This window comes from Macadamia integrifolia, chromosome 13 (assembly GCF_013358625.1).
Source record: "Macadamia integrifolia cultivar HAES 741 chromosome 13, SCU_Mint_v3, whole genome shotgun sequence".
Taxonomy (NCBI): Eukaryota; Viridiplantae; Streptophyta; class Magnoliopsida; order Proteales; family Proteaceae; genus Macadamia; species Macadamia integrifolia.
In genome coordinates, this window is record NC_056569.1 from 11,361,517 (window position 1) to 11,377,302 (window position 15,786).

At 38.1% G+C, this 15,786-nt stretch overlaps 2 protein-coding genes across 2 annotated transcripts in view; both read left to right on the forward strand.

The window, feature by feature from the left end:
* The first annotated feature begins 2,363 nt into the window (after positions 1-2,363).
* Positions 2,364-6,045, forward strand: LOC122059255 (butanoate--CoA ligase AAE1-like). Its single transcript, XM_042621945.1, has 2 exons — positions 2,364-2,771; positions 4,421-6,045. The coding sequence occupies exons 1-2, from the start codon at positions 2,448-2,450 to the stop codon at positions 5,876-5,878; spliced, it is 1,782 nt and encodes a 593-aa protein (XP_042477879.1). The 5' UTR covers positions 2,364-2,447; the 3' UTR covers positions 5,879-6,045.
* An 8,349-nt stretch (positions 6,046-14,394) lies between these two features.
* The window catches only part of LOC122059329 (butanoate--CoA ligase AAE1-like), a 2,491-nt gene continuing 1,099 nt past the window's right edge, over positions 14,395-15,786 (forward strand). Inside the window, exon 1 of the mRNA XM_042622053.1 lies at positions 14,395-15,215. Within this exon, the coding sequence (XP_042477987.1) occupies positions 14,482-15,215 (734 nt within the window). The 5' untranslated portion in view covers positions 14,395-14,481. The remainder of the gene's footprint in view (positions 15,216-15,786) is intronic.

The window sequence follows — 15,786 nt, forward strand, 5'->3', positions numbered from 1 at the left end:
TTCACGAGTATTATCTTTTTGGGAGTTTTCTTGGAATGCGATATAGGGGTTGGATCTAGGGGTGTCAACGGTCCGGGTTGGTGCGGTTTCGATCCGGTTCCACCGGTTTCGGTGTGACTTTGGAAGTGATCGAAACCGACCCATTAAGGATTTATCGGTTTCGGTCCGGTGTCGGCTTCAGTGCGGTTTGGGTTCGGGTTGGTACCGGTTTGGATTTATCAAGTTCATTTCGGTTTGGATCGGTTTTTTAAACCGGTATGGAGCCATTAGGAAACAACCAAATGATGAACTGCTGAACTTCGGTTTCTTAAATCGATTTGTAACCGGGTTGGTTTTGGTTTTTGGTCTAGTTTGGATTCGACTTTCCATACAAATGTGTACAAAACTATGCAAATTTTGATTTTTTTAATGAATTTTGGAGTGTTTCGGTTTCTTACCGGTTTGGTTTCGGTTTCAGTCCGGGTTTTGAGCCGGTTTCGGTTTGGTTTCGGGTTCATCCGGTTTTCGGTGCGGTTCGGTTTGGTTTTGGGGTTGCAATACTCGAAACCGAACCGAACCAATAGGGCTTTGGTTCGATTCGGTCCGGGTTGTTATCGGTTCGGTCCGGCCGGTTTTATCGGTTCAGTCCGGCCGGTTTTACCGGTTCGGTTTAGGAATTGACACCCCTAGTTGGATCTTTATCAAGGGAATCTTGGATTGGATATCGGCCATAAGCAATCCTGTGTTATCTGATATCTGTTGGTTGATTGGTTCTTCGGACCAAATGTAAGATGGTTGATAAAAAATATATATCATTAGATTAAAACCTAGGAAAAAAGAACTTTAATATGTCTGATCAGTATCGCCAGTCCCAATCAAGGTTCTAGGATCGAAATGGTACGGCCTTGATCAATTCTTGATTCTGACCTTTTCGATCTCGACCCACATTGTATGGTTCAAAGGTAAATTATAATAAAAATCATTTTTTTAAGGTGTAGTTATGTTGATAATGTCCAAACCAAGCCGATCCAGATTAGTATCAAAATGATATCAGCCTTGACCGATTCATGATCGTTCTTGAGTTTTGGAACCTTGGTCCTGACTCCAGATTCTGATATCTAAATTCTAAATATGTGCTAATTAGGTGCAATAAGATGGTTAGAATAGAGATCCATAGATATGAGGTGGTTCTAGCTTACGGCCACATGATACCTTCTCCATAGCTCTCTAAGCTCTTGCCACAAATAGGTCACTACATATTTTTCATGTCTATCCCAAGAAATATCACTAGACTCTCAAAGAATTCAGGCCAAGGTCACCTAGGGGGTGTAAGTTTGGCTCTAGCCCTAACCCGTCCTGATCTACCCTGAGTCTGAACCTTGCCTAACCCAGTTATGAGAGTCAATCTGGCCCAACTCGGCCCAACTCTGACCAGGGTCAAGCTTGGCCTGGGCTAAGACCTAAGCCCATCCTGGCTCGATTTTAACCCTGGTTTATTATTGTGTTTAGTAATAGTGTTTCCCTTTGCCTAGGCCTACATCATGTGTTACACAAGCATTGCATAAGCTATTTGTACGACTTTAACCCACATCATGTATTACACAAGTCACATACTCTTACTTATTGAGGTAAGATGACCAAATGGCCAAACTATTTTCCCCATTTTCTTTATATAGGTTGTCTTTGTGTTTCTTGTCATTTATTAATATGAATTTTAAATATAATAGCAATTGTAAAGAATTGGACAAAAAATTTGGTTTGTCCCGTTTTTGGGGAGATGTGGTAATGTTAGACGATTAAAAGGTATATCTTAATATCTTATAACCAAATTGACAACCTTACTTTACTGTAAATTTATTGATTAAGGGTGGACAATGATTGGCCATACTCTTAACACCCCCCACCCCACCACCCCTTTGACAAATGTAGGCTTAACATTTTGTGATCTTTTGTAAGAAAAAAAATAATAATAATAATACAGGACCAGAGTCAACCCAACTCAACCCTGAGCCCGGCAAGATTGGGCCTAAGCATGAACCCAACAGAATTGGGTTGAGCCTGAGTTTAGTTAAGTTGGGGGTTTAAAGAAGCCCAGTCCTATTTTACCCCTTGCCAAATCTATAACTTGACTTACATGATAAAAACGGATTTTGAAAAGAAAGAGTAATTTTACAGGATTAAAAAAATAAAATAATTTCAAATCCAAAGATAAAATAAGATTAAAAAAAAAAAAAAGAGTAAAATTGGGTGACGGATAGTAACCTCCCATAAATAAGTTGGACTTCTATCAAAATATTGACAGTAAGACTAACAACCTCAAGCAGATAATCCTTTGTCGTCACTATCGCTATTGGACCAGTTGATTGGTTAGACTCCACGAAGACTTATAAATTCGAATTAAATCATACATTCGCATATTGAAATCCGCCGGAAAAATCTGAGCAGGAAACTCTCTCTCTCCGGCTAATATGAATTTTATGTCGAAATCCTTTCCATTTCGGATCATCTCACTTCTGAAACCTCGTCGATGTCTGCTACAGAGATATCAGCTGCTGCATATCTCGGAGAACGCCAAGGCAGAGTCTCTGAAATCAACAGAAGGTCTCCAGCAATGCTCGGCCAATTATGTGCCTCTGTCTCCGATCAGCTTCTTGGAAAGAGCCGCCAGGGTTTACAGAGATAGAACCTCTGTGGTTTATGGTACTGTCAAATATACATGGGGAGAAACTCTAGAACGATGCCTTCGACTTGCTTCTGCTCTCATCCAGAAGGGGATTTCCCGTGGCGATGTCGTAAGTTCCAGAGATTCATTAATTTCGGATGGAATTCAAATATTCTTCCTTTTTTAATTTGGGTCTTTTGCTTTCTGATGGGTATTAGTTACTTTTAAATTGGATTCTACTGATTCAATTCTTCACTGTAGTAGTCAAGTGGCGGATAAAGTCGAAGAAATAGCTTCTTAGCCGTTTTCTGCTTCTTAGTCTACCGCTTTCAAATCTTTTGCTTAGTTCTAATAAGTTGACTCAAGAATCAAGATGGTCAGATAGGATATCCTATAAAATTCCTGATTTTTGCTAAAAATGGAAAAGAAAACTGTATAATACGACTACTTTTGGTCAAGGGTTACGAAGATGAATGCTTTTTTTTTGGGGGGGGGGGGTGGTGGTGGTGGGGAAGAGGAAAAAGATAATTTAGATTTTAACAGAAGACTACAAGGAAAGTGGGGAAGGGAAGGCCAGAGAAAAAGAACAAAAAAAGACAGCAAACAAGATCCTCTACAGACTACACAACTGTATATAGCCCTTATATATACTCCATTGGACGATTTCAGGAGGGAAAATCTTCAAAGGTTAACTACCAAGGTTAAGGAGCATCTTTCTTAGCCAAAAAATCAGCAGGCTGATTGGCTTTACAGTATATGGATATAATAAAAAAGTGTGAGAATTGTGAATGTACTCTAATAATAATTACAACCTCCATGGGCTCTTATCATTGTTTTTATATTCAACAGAGTTTTTGGAGTCAGATTAGATGATGATCTCTGAAATCCCAGCTAAAAAGCTTCCTCGATCTCTGCTATAATAGTCTGAAGCTCATGAGTGATTTAACATTTGACTTGCATCTATACATGGCGTATTCGCATTCCAGAAGGTCACCTTCTTGTAAATGAATGATTTTTTTCAGGGGTACTTAAAGGAATGATCTGTCACATTGACATTAATTTGGTTAGATTAATCTGAATTATTACATCCCTGCTGTTTGGATGGGACATAGCTTTATCTTCTTCTTCTTTTCCTTCTTACCCATTTTCTTCTGGTGGATCAAATTCAGATGAGACATAGTTCTCTTTGCAAGGCTGGTATTGGAGTCAACAAGCTCATTTTGCACAGTTCACTTTCTACTGATTCATAATGATAATGGGAAACTTTTCATCACTGGAAGGGTTTTAGTTTTAAGTGATAAAAGACTTCCTTCATATGTTGTCCCATTTATCTTCATTTTCTTATGCCCAATTTTCATAATGAGTTAATCTTCTGTGAGTAATAGAAGGTTTAGTTTGTAGAACAAAAGGAGCTTTTGAAGATTCTCATAGAATTTGCATGATTCTCTTTGGGAAAACCTTGCCTATGATCAGTGAGGTCCCTCAATGAAGAGTAGCTATATAACAAAGTTTCTAGCATATGCAACTCTAATTTCCCTTCCAAATTGCATTGGCTAAGCAAGTCCTTGAATGTGCTTGCTGAAATCTTTCCTCTCCTCCCTCACCCCCACCCTTACCCTTTCTGGTCTTCCAAAAAAATAGCATCACAGATTTCAGGACATAAATATTGGCCCTGGGATAAATGTATCAGAAATTCTTGGTTTCACTTTGTTATTACGCCTCAAATATCCGTGTTCAATCTCTGCCTTCCTCTCATTTTCTTTGAATTGTCTTGAGCAGGTTGCTGTACTAGCCTCAAACATCCCAGCTATGTACGAGCTGCATTTTGGTGTCCCAATGGCAGGGGCTGTTCTTTGTACACTCAACACAAGGCTTGATTCGGCCACAATGTCAACCCTACTAAGACATTCTGAGGCTGAGATTATTTTTGTAGAGCACCAGTTTCTCAAAGTTGCTAAAGTAGCACTTGATCTTCTCTCCAAAACAGCAGTAAAGCAACCCCTCTTGGTCCTTATTCTTGATTCTCAATGTGCTTCCAATACAACTCAAGCTGTAGATGTTGAGGACTTGGAATATGAGAGTCTCCTTGCGATTGGCCAACCCAAATTTGAGATCATACGACCAAACAATGAGTGGGATCCAATTGCACTAAATTATACTTCAGGTACTACATCAAGCCCCAAAGGAGTTGTTTACAACCACAGGGGAGCCTACCTCAATACTCTGGCAACAGTACTTCTTCATGGTATGGGCGCAATGCCCGTTTACCTATGGACTGTGCCTATGTTCCATTGCAATGGATGGTGCCTCACTTGGGGCTTAGCAGCACAAGGTGGCACTAACATCTGCCTCAGAAAAGTCTCTGCTCAGGGCATATTTGACAGCATTTCTGTTCACAAGGTAACACACATGGGTGGTGCACCTACTGTCTTGAACATGATTGTGAATACCCCAGTCAATCAACGGAGGCCACTTCCACAGAAGGTGGAAGTAATGACTGGTGGTTCAGCACCACCTCCACAGGTCCTATCTAGTATGGAAGAACTGGGTTTCAATGTATCTCACTTGTATGGCCTGACAGAGACTTATGGACCAGCAACTCTATGTACATGGAAACCTGAGTGGGATTCTTTACCCCTAGAAGAGAGAGCAAAGATCAAATCCCGCCAAGGACTGAACCATCTTGGTATGGAAGAGGTTGACATAAGAGACCCAGTCACCATGGAGAGTGTACCTCCTGATGGAAAAACCATGGGGGAAGTGATGTTCAGAGGCAACACTGTGATGAGTGGGTACTATAAAGATCCAAATGCCACACTGGAAGCTTTCAATGGTGGATGGTTTCGAACTGGGGATCTTGCTGTGAAACATCCTGATGGTTACATAGAAGTGAAGGACAGGTCTAAAGATATCATCATTTCTGGTGGAGAGAATATAAGCACCATTGAGGTTGAATCAGTACTATTTAGTCATCCAGCAGTTCTGGAAGCTGCAGTAGTAGGACGCCCCGATGATCACTGGGGGGAGACACCTTGTGCCTTTGTGAAGTTGAAGGATGGTAGTAATGCGAGTGCCGAAGAGATTATCCACTTCTGTCGGGAACGGTTGCCACATTTCATGGCTCCGCGTACTGTTGCATTTGAAGATCTGCCAAAGACTGCAACTGGAAAGACACAAAAATATGTTCTTCGGCATAAAGCGAAAGCAATGGGAAGCCTTAATAGAAGGAAAGAATAATAACAAAATCCAAACCACCAAATAACTTGGGAAGTGAAAGTGAAGGGAAGTGACAAGAAAAATACTGAAGAAACTTTCCATTGGGTCAGGAGACTCAGGACTTGATACCAGTTCTCCTCTTTTTTCCTTTCCCATTTTTTGAAATAAAAACATCCTCACAACCCAAACTCATTGAAACTCTGTCGTAAATAGGTAATAAGGGATCAAATACGTCGTTTACCAGGAAAAAAAAGATAAAATATCTCCATTAACTCAGACAAGGAGTGGTTTCTTTTCTGGCTTATCCGTAGCTTCAAAGAATCAATAGAACAGTCGCGCACAACTCTCATACATTGTGACTTACCCAGCATATTGTTTGAAGTTTTTCATTTTATGGGTAAAGCGAAATTCATTCAGACAGAAGGTATGATAAACACAAGGTTTGGATAAGTATTACCCAAAACCAAGGAATGGAAATTAACCAGAGTGTCTCACATAGCATTAACAGGGTCATCTTCACTAGGGAAGAGCACGGATTTAGTTCTCCGTATTAGGACCGGATTGGATTGATATCAAAAGGATCGGTGCTTATCGGTCATTTTTGTCCTTTGCTTTTCAGAAAAAATAAGTTTTTTTATTGTGTTATCCCTGAAATGATATGAATAACCAATTTAGATCGGTCAGGGGGATAGGGGATAGGGGATAGGGGATCAGCCTCAGCCGATACCAAGACAATATGGCCGATAAGATACCGATACATGAAACCATGTAAGAGAGAGAGAGAGAGATCAGGTGTGCATAATTCTAGAGACTAAAGCAGATAAATTCCCCTGCTCCATTGATTGTAGAGACTACGAACATTTTATATATTATTTATGAAGTACTTTTCCCCTGCTCCATTGATTCTTGAGACTGGAGCAGATAAATTCTATAAACAATGAAAGAGTTGGTTTTATTTCTAAGCTTTTAATTTTTTAATTATTTATGAAGTACTTTTCCCCTGCTCCAACCCCCCCACCTACACCGAGAGAGAGAGAGAGAGAGAGAGATATTCTACTAACGGTGGATCCTGATTTTGGGTATTGATTGTGCCTTTGTATGTGAAAATTTTTGTTTTAGCATCTAATGAATAAGTGGTTTTCAAATTTCAACATTTGCAAAGGTCTTCTGGTTTTGTCTATTTACATTTTAGGAAATAGATCATTTCATTCTATGGACAATTTGCTGTGAAACTAATCCTGGAAGACATAAGATATAACTAATCAGATTCTGTGTAGAATTCACTGGTAATAATCAAATTTGACATGCTTTCCAAAACCTCTGCCTAGTCCATACTCGATATTAGGAAGTGGAGACATTTTCTTTTTTAATTTGAAATGTGTGGGAGGTCAAAAGATATTGTGAATTTTGGGTTCAATTGCAAGTCTAAATGCTGTAGATTGTAAATTTGTATCGTTGAATATGCTGGAAGTTATGTTTGGGATTTTGGTACTTGGGGGTGTCAATCGGTCGAACTGGATAGGTCTTGGTCGGGCCTAGTCGAGTTAGATCACTTGGAAGCCTTGCACCGTAAATACCCATTTAAATAACGAGCCTAGCTTTAGGAGGCATGGTACGGTTTATAATCAGATCGGTTGGTGTTGGGATTTAGTCGAGCTACCTTAAACGGGTCTTATCGGGCTACGAACCTATGCAAGTCTATACAGGTTTTAAACGTGCCTACCCTAAAATTATTTTCTTAAGTGGGTTGAAGGCCCATAAATATGTCATGCAAATCTTGAGATGATATTATGATTGTTCTCATAAAAAAAACAAAACAAAAAAAAGAAATCCTCTACAACCTACAAAACAAAGCTTAATTAAATCAAATCCTATTACGAAGCAAACATAGGAAAACTTAATTAGTTTCTTACTAACAGTGACAAATAAGAATTTTGTGTAGTATTCAAGGGGGTCAGGTTAGAACAAGTTGGTTCAAGCCAAGCATATGAACATGTCAGTTTGGCCGGGCACCCAACGGGCTAATTACTTGCATCGTGAACACCCATTTAATAAACGTGTCGGGTCTACCTGTGTAGGCTCAGAATTGACACCCCTGGTTGGGCCCTCTTTAAACATACGGGCCCTAGTTGCCGGCAATCCAACTAGACATTGATCTCAGCAAATGACTGTTCTTTCTCCATGATCAAACTTTCAGATTGACTACCGTTCCCCATATGAAAGAATAAATATTATACGCACTTTAAGCTGATCCAGTTTGTGTTCTGGAACTTCTTACTCTCTATAAGTTCTAGTGCATGTTTGTAATGTGCATGCTTGAATATCAGTAGGTTGCATTTCTATTTGGAAACAAATTTTCCATGTTACTCTGCCCATCCAAAAGAATTGAACCCAGATTTTGACAATTTCCTCAATTGTCCATCTATGGCACTTTGGTTGCCTGCTCCAGTTTAGCAGTACTATTGCAATGAGTTTGTGGTGGAGGAATTATGCAAAATTATTTTGTATATATCATGCTCTAGAATTCCTGTACTTCCAGATTTCTCGTACTTCCAAAAGTTTTCCAGCCGATCCCAATTTTGAACCCCTATCAGGAGAGCATTACAAATAAAGAAGAGATATAGTGTGCGGATTAGGTCTTCATACGAGAATCATTCTTTTACAGAATTGATCAACACAAATGGAATCCACTCAAGAAAAAACTCTGTGGTAAACATCTGTGTGAATCAGATCATACAAGAGTGCTTCTTGTTCAAGAATCTCGTTATATGAGGACTTATAAATTCGAAATGTAAGATTTAACTCTCAATCTTAGCCACTTTTAAGATCTAGATTTTTGTCACAATCCCATGTAAAATATCTTTATACACCCTCTTGTTTTAGTTTTTCACTGTAACACCCCTTCAAAACCCGAAATTGCAAACGGCCAATGGAAAAAACCCTCTCCCATCAGTTATAACTATTAATTATGGGTTTTTCTTTTGGTTGATCATGATTTATTCCCAAAAGTTCTTTAAGTGAAGGATAGAAAAAAAAAAATTTCAAAAAAAAAATTTGAAAACTATGGAGATAAAATAACCACATCTGAACTAGTTCTTGAACAATGAATCCAAGATCAATGTTTGGCATCCATGAATCCTTCCATGTCCTTGAAAAATCATATTTCAAAAAAAAAAAAATTCTAAATTAATGTTTTAAGTTCTAATTACAAATATGGAGGTGTGTTAGAAAATGAATACAAACAGAGTATAAAACTTATCTGGATATATTGTATTTGTACCGGATGATATACGAATTCACTGCATTGTAGTAATCCTTCTTCTTGAATCAAGAACAAACATAATTTGAGTTGAGTCGGATCAGAGTGTTATTATCCTTAAGATTTTTATGGTCTATTGTGCAACCAGATTGATCATTTGCGTTTATACCTCAAAGATAAAATAACCCCCAATTGCATAAGGTGCAATCCAATATGTAATTACAAAGGAAAGCCCGAAGGCTATACTCATTATTAGACACAAAGAGACTTAGAAAAATAGACACCGAGTAAGAAGAACAAAACCACACTTGTTTTAAAAATCCCTTGTCAAATTTCCAAACCATCTACAGAATATATAGACAATGTATTTTTTTTACGTATGGATGCATCTCTGCATAAATAGATGTATTTCTATGTATATAAGTGTCTCTGTATACGTGTCTCAATGTATATAAATATCTATGTACAAATACAAGTGTACGTCTGAACACCTATATATAACTATAGACTCACACTCCCACCTACACCTACACCTACACCATCTCAATAAATAAAATATTTTAAAACTTTGAACACATAAAATCGAACAAGGTGTTATTTAGGGATTATTGGTACCTATTAACTTTTATGTGATAAGAACCGGTGCTGACAAACTCTAAATAAGTAGTTGTATCTTAAACTTGTCCTTTCCCATGAAAGGTCCCATTTAGTAATGGTATAGGCCGTCACGCTTTGGGCTAATGGGAGTGATAGATGAGTGATACTGAAGGGTGCAAAATGTTAGGAGTTATTTTATTATTTTAAAGTCATCATCTCAATGGGTATTGGATAGTTTTAAAGGAGTTATAGTTTATATGAAAAATGTCATACATCGATTAAGGGAGTTGTAACTACTATTTTTTTCTCCATGAAGGGAGTTGCAACTACTTGTACTCATAGGATTATCTTTAACGAAAAAAGGATGTGAAATGAAAATTGATTCCCATTGCATACGTAATTATGTATCATTTAGAATGGTATCAGCCTTGATCGATCACTTCCCGATCATATGGTTCAAGGATAAAATCATAATAAAAATCGATTTTTTTTTTTTTAAAATAAGGGTAGTTTTGTTTGATACGGTCGAACTAAGCCCATTTAAATCAATATCAAAATGGTATCAACTTTGACCAATCCCATGATTGTTCCTGAGTTCTAAAACCTACGTTATGTTTTCGATATCTAAATTATAAATCGGTGCTACTGACGTGAGATGAGACGGTTAGAATAGAGATCCATATATATGAGGTGGTTCTACTCCATTTATGGACAACATCGAACTCAAGGAGCATGTTTGCATGCGAGGTCATCCCATCACCATCCATAATCCCACGAAACGTCAATGCTTTTCGTTCTCAATATGGATAACATTGCTACTGGATCAGTTGATTAGTTGAACACTATAAAGACTTCTGTAAATTCGAACTCAATGAGCAGGACTCTCTCTCTCTTTCTCTGGCAAATATGAATTTTATGTCGAAATCCTTTCCATTTCGGATCATCCCACTTTTGAGATCACGTCGATGTCTGCTCCAGAGATATCAGCTGCTTCATATTTCGGAGAACGGCAAGGCAGAGTCTCTGAAATCAACAGAAGGTCTCCATCAATGCTCGGTCAATTATGTTCCTCTGTCTCCGATCAACTTCTTGGAAAGGGCTGCCAAGGTTTACAGAGAAAGAGCTTCTGTTATTTATGGTAGTGTCAAATATACATGGGGAGAAACTCTAGAACGATGCCGTCGACTTGCTTCTGCTCTCACCCAGAAGGGGATTTCCCGCGGCAATGTTGTAAGTTTTCGACAACTTCATTAATTTCTGATGCGATTCAAATATTCTCCCTTGTTTTTAATTTGGGTCTTTTGCTTTAGGTATATGGTTTAGCCGTATGAGAACAATTTCGGAGGTCTCATCATTTATGAAACTTACTATCACTCCGCTACACTTGGCTTATATTTATTAAAATTTCTCTACCTTTTATTTTATTTACTGATATTTTCCCTGCTTTTTTATTTTTACATCTCTTTCTCCCTATTCTTTTTAAATACCCAGATTACTCTTCTTTTTCACCTGTAACCTATTATACTATTTTCAAATTTGTTGGTTCAAACCATGTTTTGAACCAAATCACTAATAAGTTTTCTCTCATCCAATCATCAAGGATATTGTAAATTAAAAAAAGAATAAATTTGTATATGATTTATATCTATATCGGTATCATATGCTCCAATCGGGTATCACACGTTTTTTAATTTTTTTTAATCCTAAGATTGACTGAGACTGATACCAATCTAATACCGATAAAAAAATAGATTGCTAAATTTGTGATGATGGATGAGATAAATAATAATAATAATTAATAAACAATATCCCCAATGATTGATTGACACGAAATAATAATAATAAATAAATAATATCTTTAAGGACACATTAGCTAGTCAATATCCTTGATGATTGGATGAAACAAAATTTGTAAGTGGTTGGTTTAAACCATGTTTTAAACCAATTAATTTGAAAAAAGTGTAATGTATTACAAGTGAGAATGAAGGGTAATTTGTGTATTTAAAAAGAACAAGGGAGAAAGAGATGTAAAAATAAAAGAGTAAGGGAGAAAGATATGTAAAAATAAAAAAGCAAGAGAGCAGAGGAGTTTTAGTAAATATAGACCAAGTATAGGGGAGTGATAGTAAATTCCCCATCCATTAAATACAATTATGTTGTACCATTCGAATTTTTTTATTGAAAAAGGGTCAAGTCAAATAGTCTTCTACATACTATTTTTGGACTAGTCCTAAGAATTAGATATAAGTAGTGATTCTTGATATCTCAAATAAAAAGAAAGAGTATATACAAAGCAACAAAAGTCTTTTCATACGATTTTTTAAGGATACATATACAGAATCACACCAATTAACAAAAATTTCATTCTTTTTACCAACTTGATGTTGAAACTGAGTACTTTTTTTTTTGGTACAAAGTAGAATTCTAATACTATGACCTAAAACGTATAAGAACATCTTGTACCTAAACTTGGTTCTGAGCCCTTCTCTTTTACTTTATTGCTTATAAAATTATTTATTTATTTATTTTAATCTACCCCTTTCAAATGGTCTAATTAGTTGACTAAGATGGTTAGATAGGATATTCTATGAAATTGTTTAAATCTGCTAAAATTTAATATATATATATATATATATATAATACGACAACTTTGGTGTTTGGTCAAGGGTTATGAAGATTTTTTTTTTTTTTTAATATTTACATCCACCTCATGACGTTTGCTATTATTAGATCCACCTCTCTTGCGTTTTGTTTATTACAGATAAACCCACCAAATCCCTCAATCTATCACTTTGAGATATGGAATCAAGTATCGGAATCGGATCGGTATCGGCTGAGACCAATCCCGACATCTGACCGATCTGACCGATCCGACCCGATTCGCTAAAAAAAAAAAATTTTAAAACGAAGAACAGAAGAGAGAGTGGGGCAGACGCAGATGAAATATGAAATCTGAAATCTGAAATCTAAAATCTAAAATCTCGTCTTGCTAATGACAACAACTGATGAACAGATGAAAAGGTCGAATCTATAAGAAGAACTGAACATTGTCTTCGTGGGCCTCTCTCTCTCTGTTTGATGATCTAATGGAGACCACTGCTCTTTGGATCTCCTCGGTTCCATCGCCAACTCCTTCGTTGAGTTCTCCTTTCAATAGGGATTTAAGGTTTCAGGTCAGTCGAAGGAAACCCATCAGTCAAAATTCTGCCATCTCCTCCCAAAACGGCTCTTGTTCTAATTGGGTAAGGTCAAATTCAGTAGCAGATGTGCATAAAAAAAGCAGTAGTCTTGAATCTCGGTTTTGCTATGATAAGCCTATACCTGAGGAGATAATTGAGAAGCCAATTGGTTTGTCATTGGCTGAAAGAAGTATTGGGGAAAATCTCCGTTGCCCTGATTGTCAAACCAAAGGAGCAATTCTTTGCAGCACCTGCTCTGTTTCAGGGTTGTATGTTGACTCTATATTGGAAAGCCAAGGAATCATCGTCAAAGTCCGATGCCTAGGTTGTGGAGGCACAGGCAATATCATGTGTTCAGAATGTGGTGGTCAGGGAGAGAATCATTTGGGCCTTCTTGGTGGAAAAGCAAAAGATTGTGAAGAAGGTATTGAAGACCCAAAAAGCCAAGGAAAAGCAAGCCCTCAAAAGCTGAGATGTGAAAAAAGAAAGAAAATTGAAGAAATGATTTTTAGTGAGTTTATTGGTTGAGGTGTTGTGACTGATTTCATTTGGTCTGCCATACTTGTTTCCAGATATTTGATTTTGAAAAAAAAATGGCCGATCCGAGGAAAACTGTACGATTTCCGACCTTTGATCGATCCTTGACTGATCCTTATCGATATTGATCCGTATCGTATTAATATCAGTTGTGATCGATACCAATACCGATACTAGATCCTTACTTTGAGAAGTTTTTGAGGGTCAATCAGTCAAGTTGATCCATTTCTTAGTCAATACCGAGTTTACCTTTCTTCCATGTTTGTCAACATTCCTTCCAACGAACAAGAGAAGAGAAGCATTCACAATTTGGAAAGAGATCTCCATACATATCTTTCTCCTGCGGAGAAAGGCACTAGATCTACCAATCTTCTCCGGCGAGGAAAGGCAACAGTCTTCTCCGACGAGGAAAGGGTTGTCTCAATTTATGCCATACTCTATATGCGGTGAAGATACTAAAACTCTCTTTTCCAATCTTCCTTTCCTCAGTCACGGCCTCTCTCCAACAAAATCCTTAACTTGTTTTCCCCTAACGATCGACTCTCTTCTAGTCTCAATTTTCCTCCTCGCGTCTTCATCATCTTCTCACGCCCTTCTCCAATCAATTGATTCACTCCCACGAGCACCGAACCTTCCAGTTTCGTCAATCGGCTGGTGTCTTCGAGCCCAAATCAATGGATGTCATCAATATTAGACCTTTGTTTCGGGGACATTACTATGCGTTTTCACCTAGCCACCGATTATGGGAAAGAGTAGAAACAACAAAAGGTCCCAAATCCCTAAAACTCTAAAAAATTGAAAACCAACCCAACCTCCCTCTTTTTTGCGTCTCTTAACTTCTTATGAACAAAGTCCCAAATAGCGAAGAAGATGAAGACGACCAAAGTGGCCGCTCAGGTTCTGGGGTTGAGGAGAGAGAGAAGAGAAGGGGTGGGATTTTCCAACGTCTTGTGCCACTCCATTGACCCTATTCCGTGTTCAATCTCTGCCTTTCTCTAATTTTCTTTGAATTGTCTGTGCAGGTTGCTGTACTAGCCTCAAACATCCCAGCTATGTACGAGCTGCATTTTGGTGTCCCAATGGCGGGGGCTGTTCTTTGTACACTCAATACAAGGCATGATCCAGCCACAATATCAACCCTACTAAGACATTCTGAGGCAAAGATTATTTTTGTAGACTACCAGTTTGCCGAAATTGCTAATGTAGCACTTGATCTACTTTCCAAAACAGCAACAAAGAAACCCCTCTTGGTCCCTATTCTTGATTCTCAAGTTGCTTCCACTACCACTCAAGCTGTAGATGTTGTGGACTTGGAATATGAGTCTCTCCTTGCGATTGGCCAACCGAAATTTGAGATCATAAGACCAAACAATGAGTGGGATCCAATTACACTAAATTATACTTCAGGTACTACATCAAGCCCCAAAGGAGTTGTTTACAACCATAGGGGAGCCTACCTCAACACTCTTGCAGCAGTACTTCAATGTATAGGCACAATGCCTGTTTACCTATGGACTTCTCCTATGTTCCATTGCAATGGATGGTGCTTTACTTGGGGCTTAGCAGCACAAGGTGGCACTAACATATGCCTCAGAAAAGTCTCTCCTCAGGGCATATTTGACAGCATTTCTGTGCACAAGGTGACACACATGGGTGGTGCACCTACTGTCTTGAACATGATTGTGAATGCCCCAGTCAATCAACGGAGGCCACTTCCGCACAAGGTGGAAGCATTGACTGGTGGTTCAGCACCACCTCCACATGTCTTATTGATGAGCACATTTATGTGTGAAATCTAGGGTAGTAAAACATACATTTTACATATTTAGAATGGAGCTACCTTGGGTTTTACTCTCTTTTTGCAGGTTTTATATTTTCAAGGCCTTAAGGACTATCGGGAGCCATATCTTCAATTTTACACGTAAAGAGGTCCTATTTCTTTCCATGGTTGCGAAGAGGACGAAATTCTGAGCAAGATGGACGTGTTCAATTAAAAGTACACATTCGTTTGGTCACCTGTACAAATGATTATTCTTTTCGGGTCAGAAAAAGAATAATGGATCAGAACTGAACCGAGATGCAGAACCAGCCCGTTTGCAATTGTCCCAGAGGTACAAGGAATACTCCAAATGCCAACAAGGATCGATGGACCACATCCTTAAGTGATTAAAGATTTGTTTTTGGTAACAACAACTACCTAGCTTAGTTGGTGAGCTATGGTGTACAAAATTCTCTTGCTCACCAAGAGGTCTCAAGTTCGAATCTTATGGTTGTTTTTTTTTAGAAGATTTTGTTGAAGATTTTCTGCTTTAGAAGCAAGCAAAATCGTGGAAGGGTGCACAAGAAAAAAAAAAAAA

Bases quoted from the DNA above. Each gene is read 5' to 3' on its own strand.
- LOC122059255 (XM_042621945.1), top strand. From the start codon at position 2,448: ATGAATTTTATGTCGAAATCCTTTCCATTTCGGATCATCTCACTTCTG. The intron at 2,772-4,420 runs GTAAGTTCCAGA...TGTCTTGAGCAG, and splicing joins GGATTTCCCGTGGCGATGTC to GTTGCTGTACTAGCCTCAAA.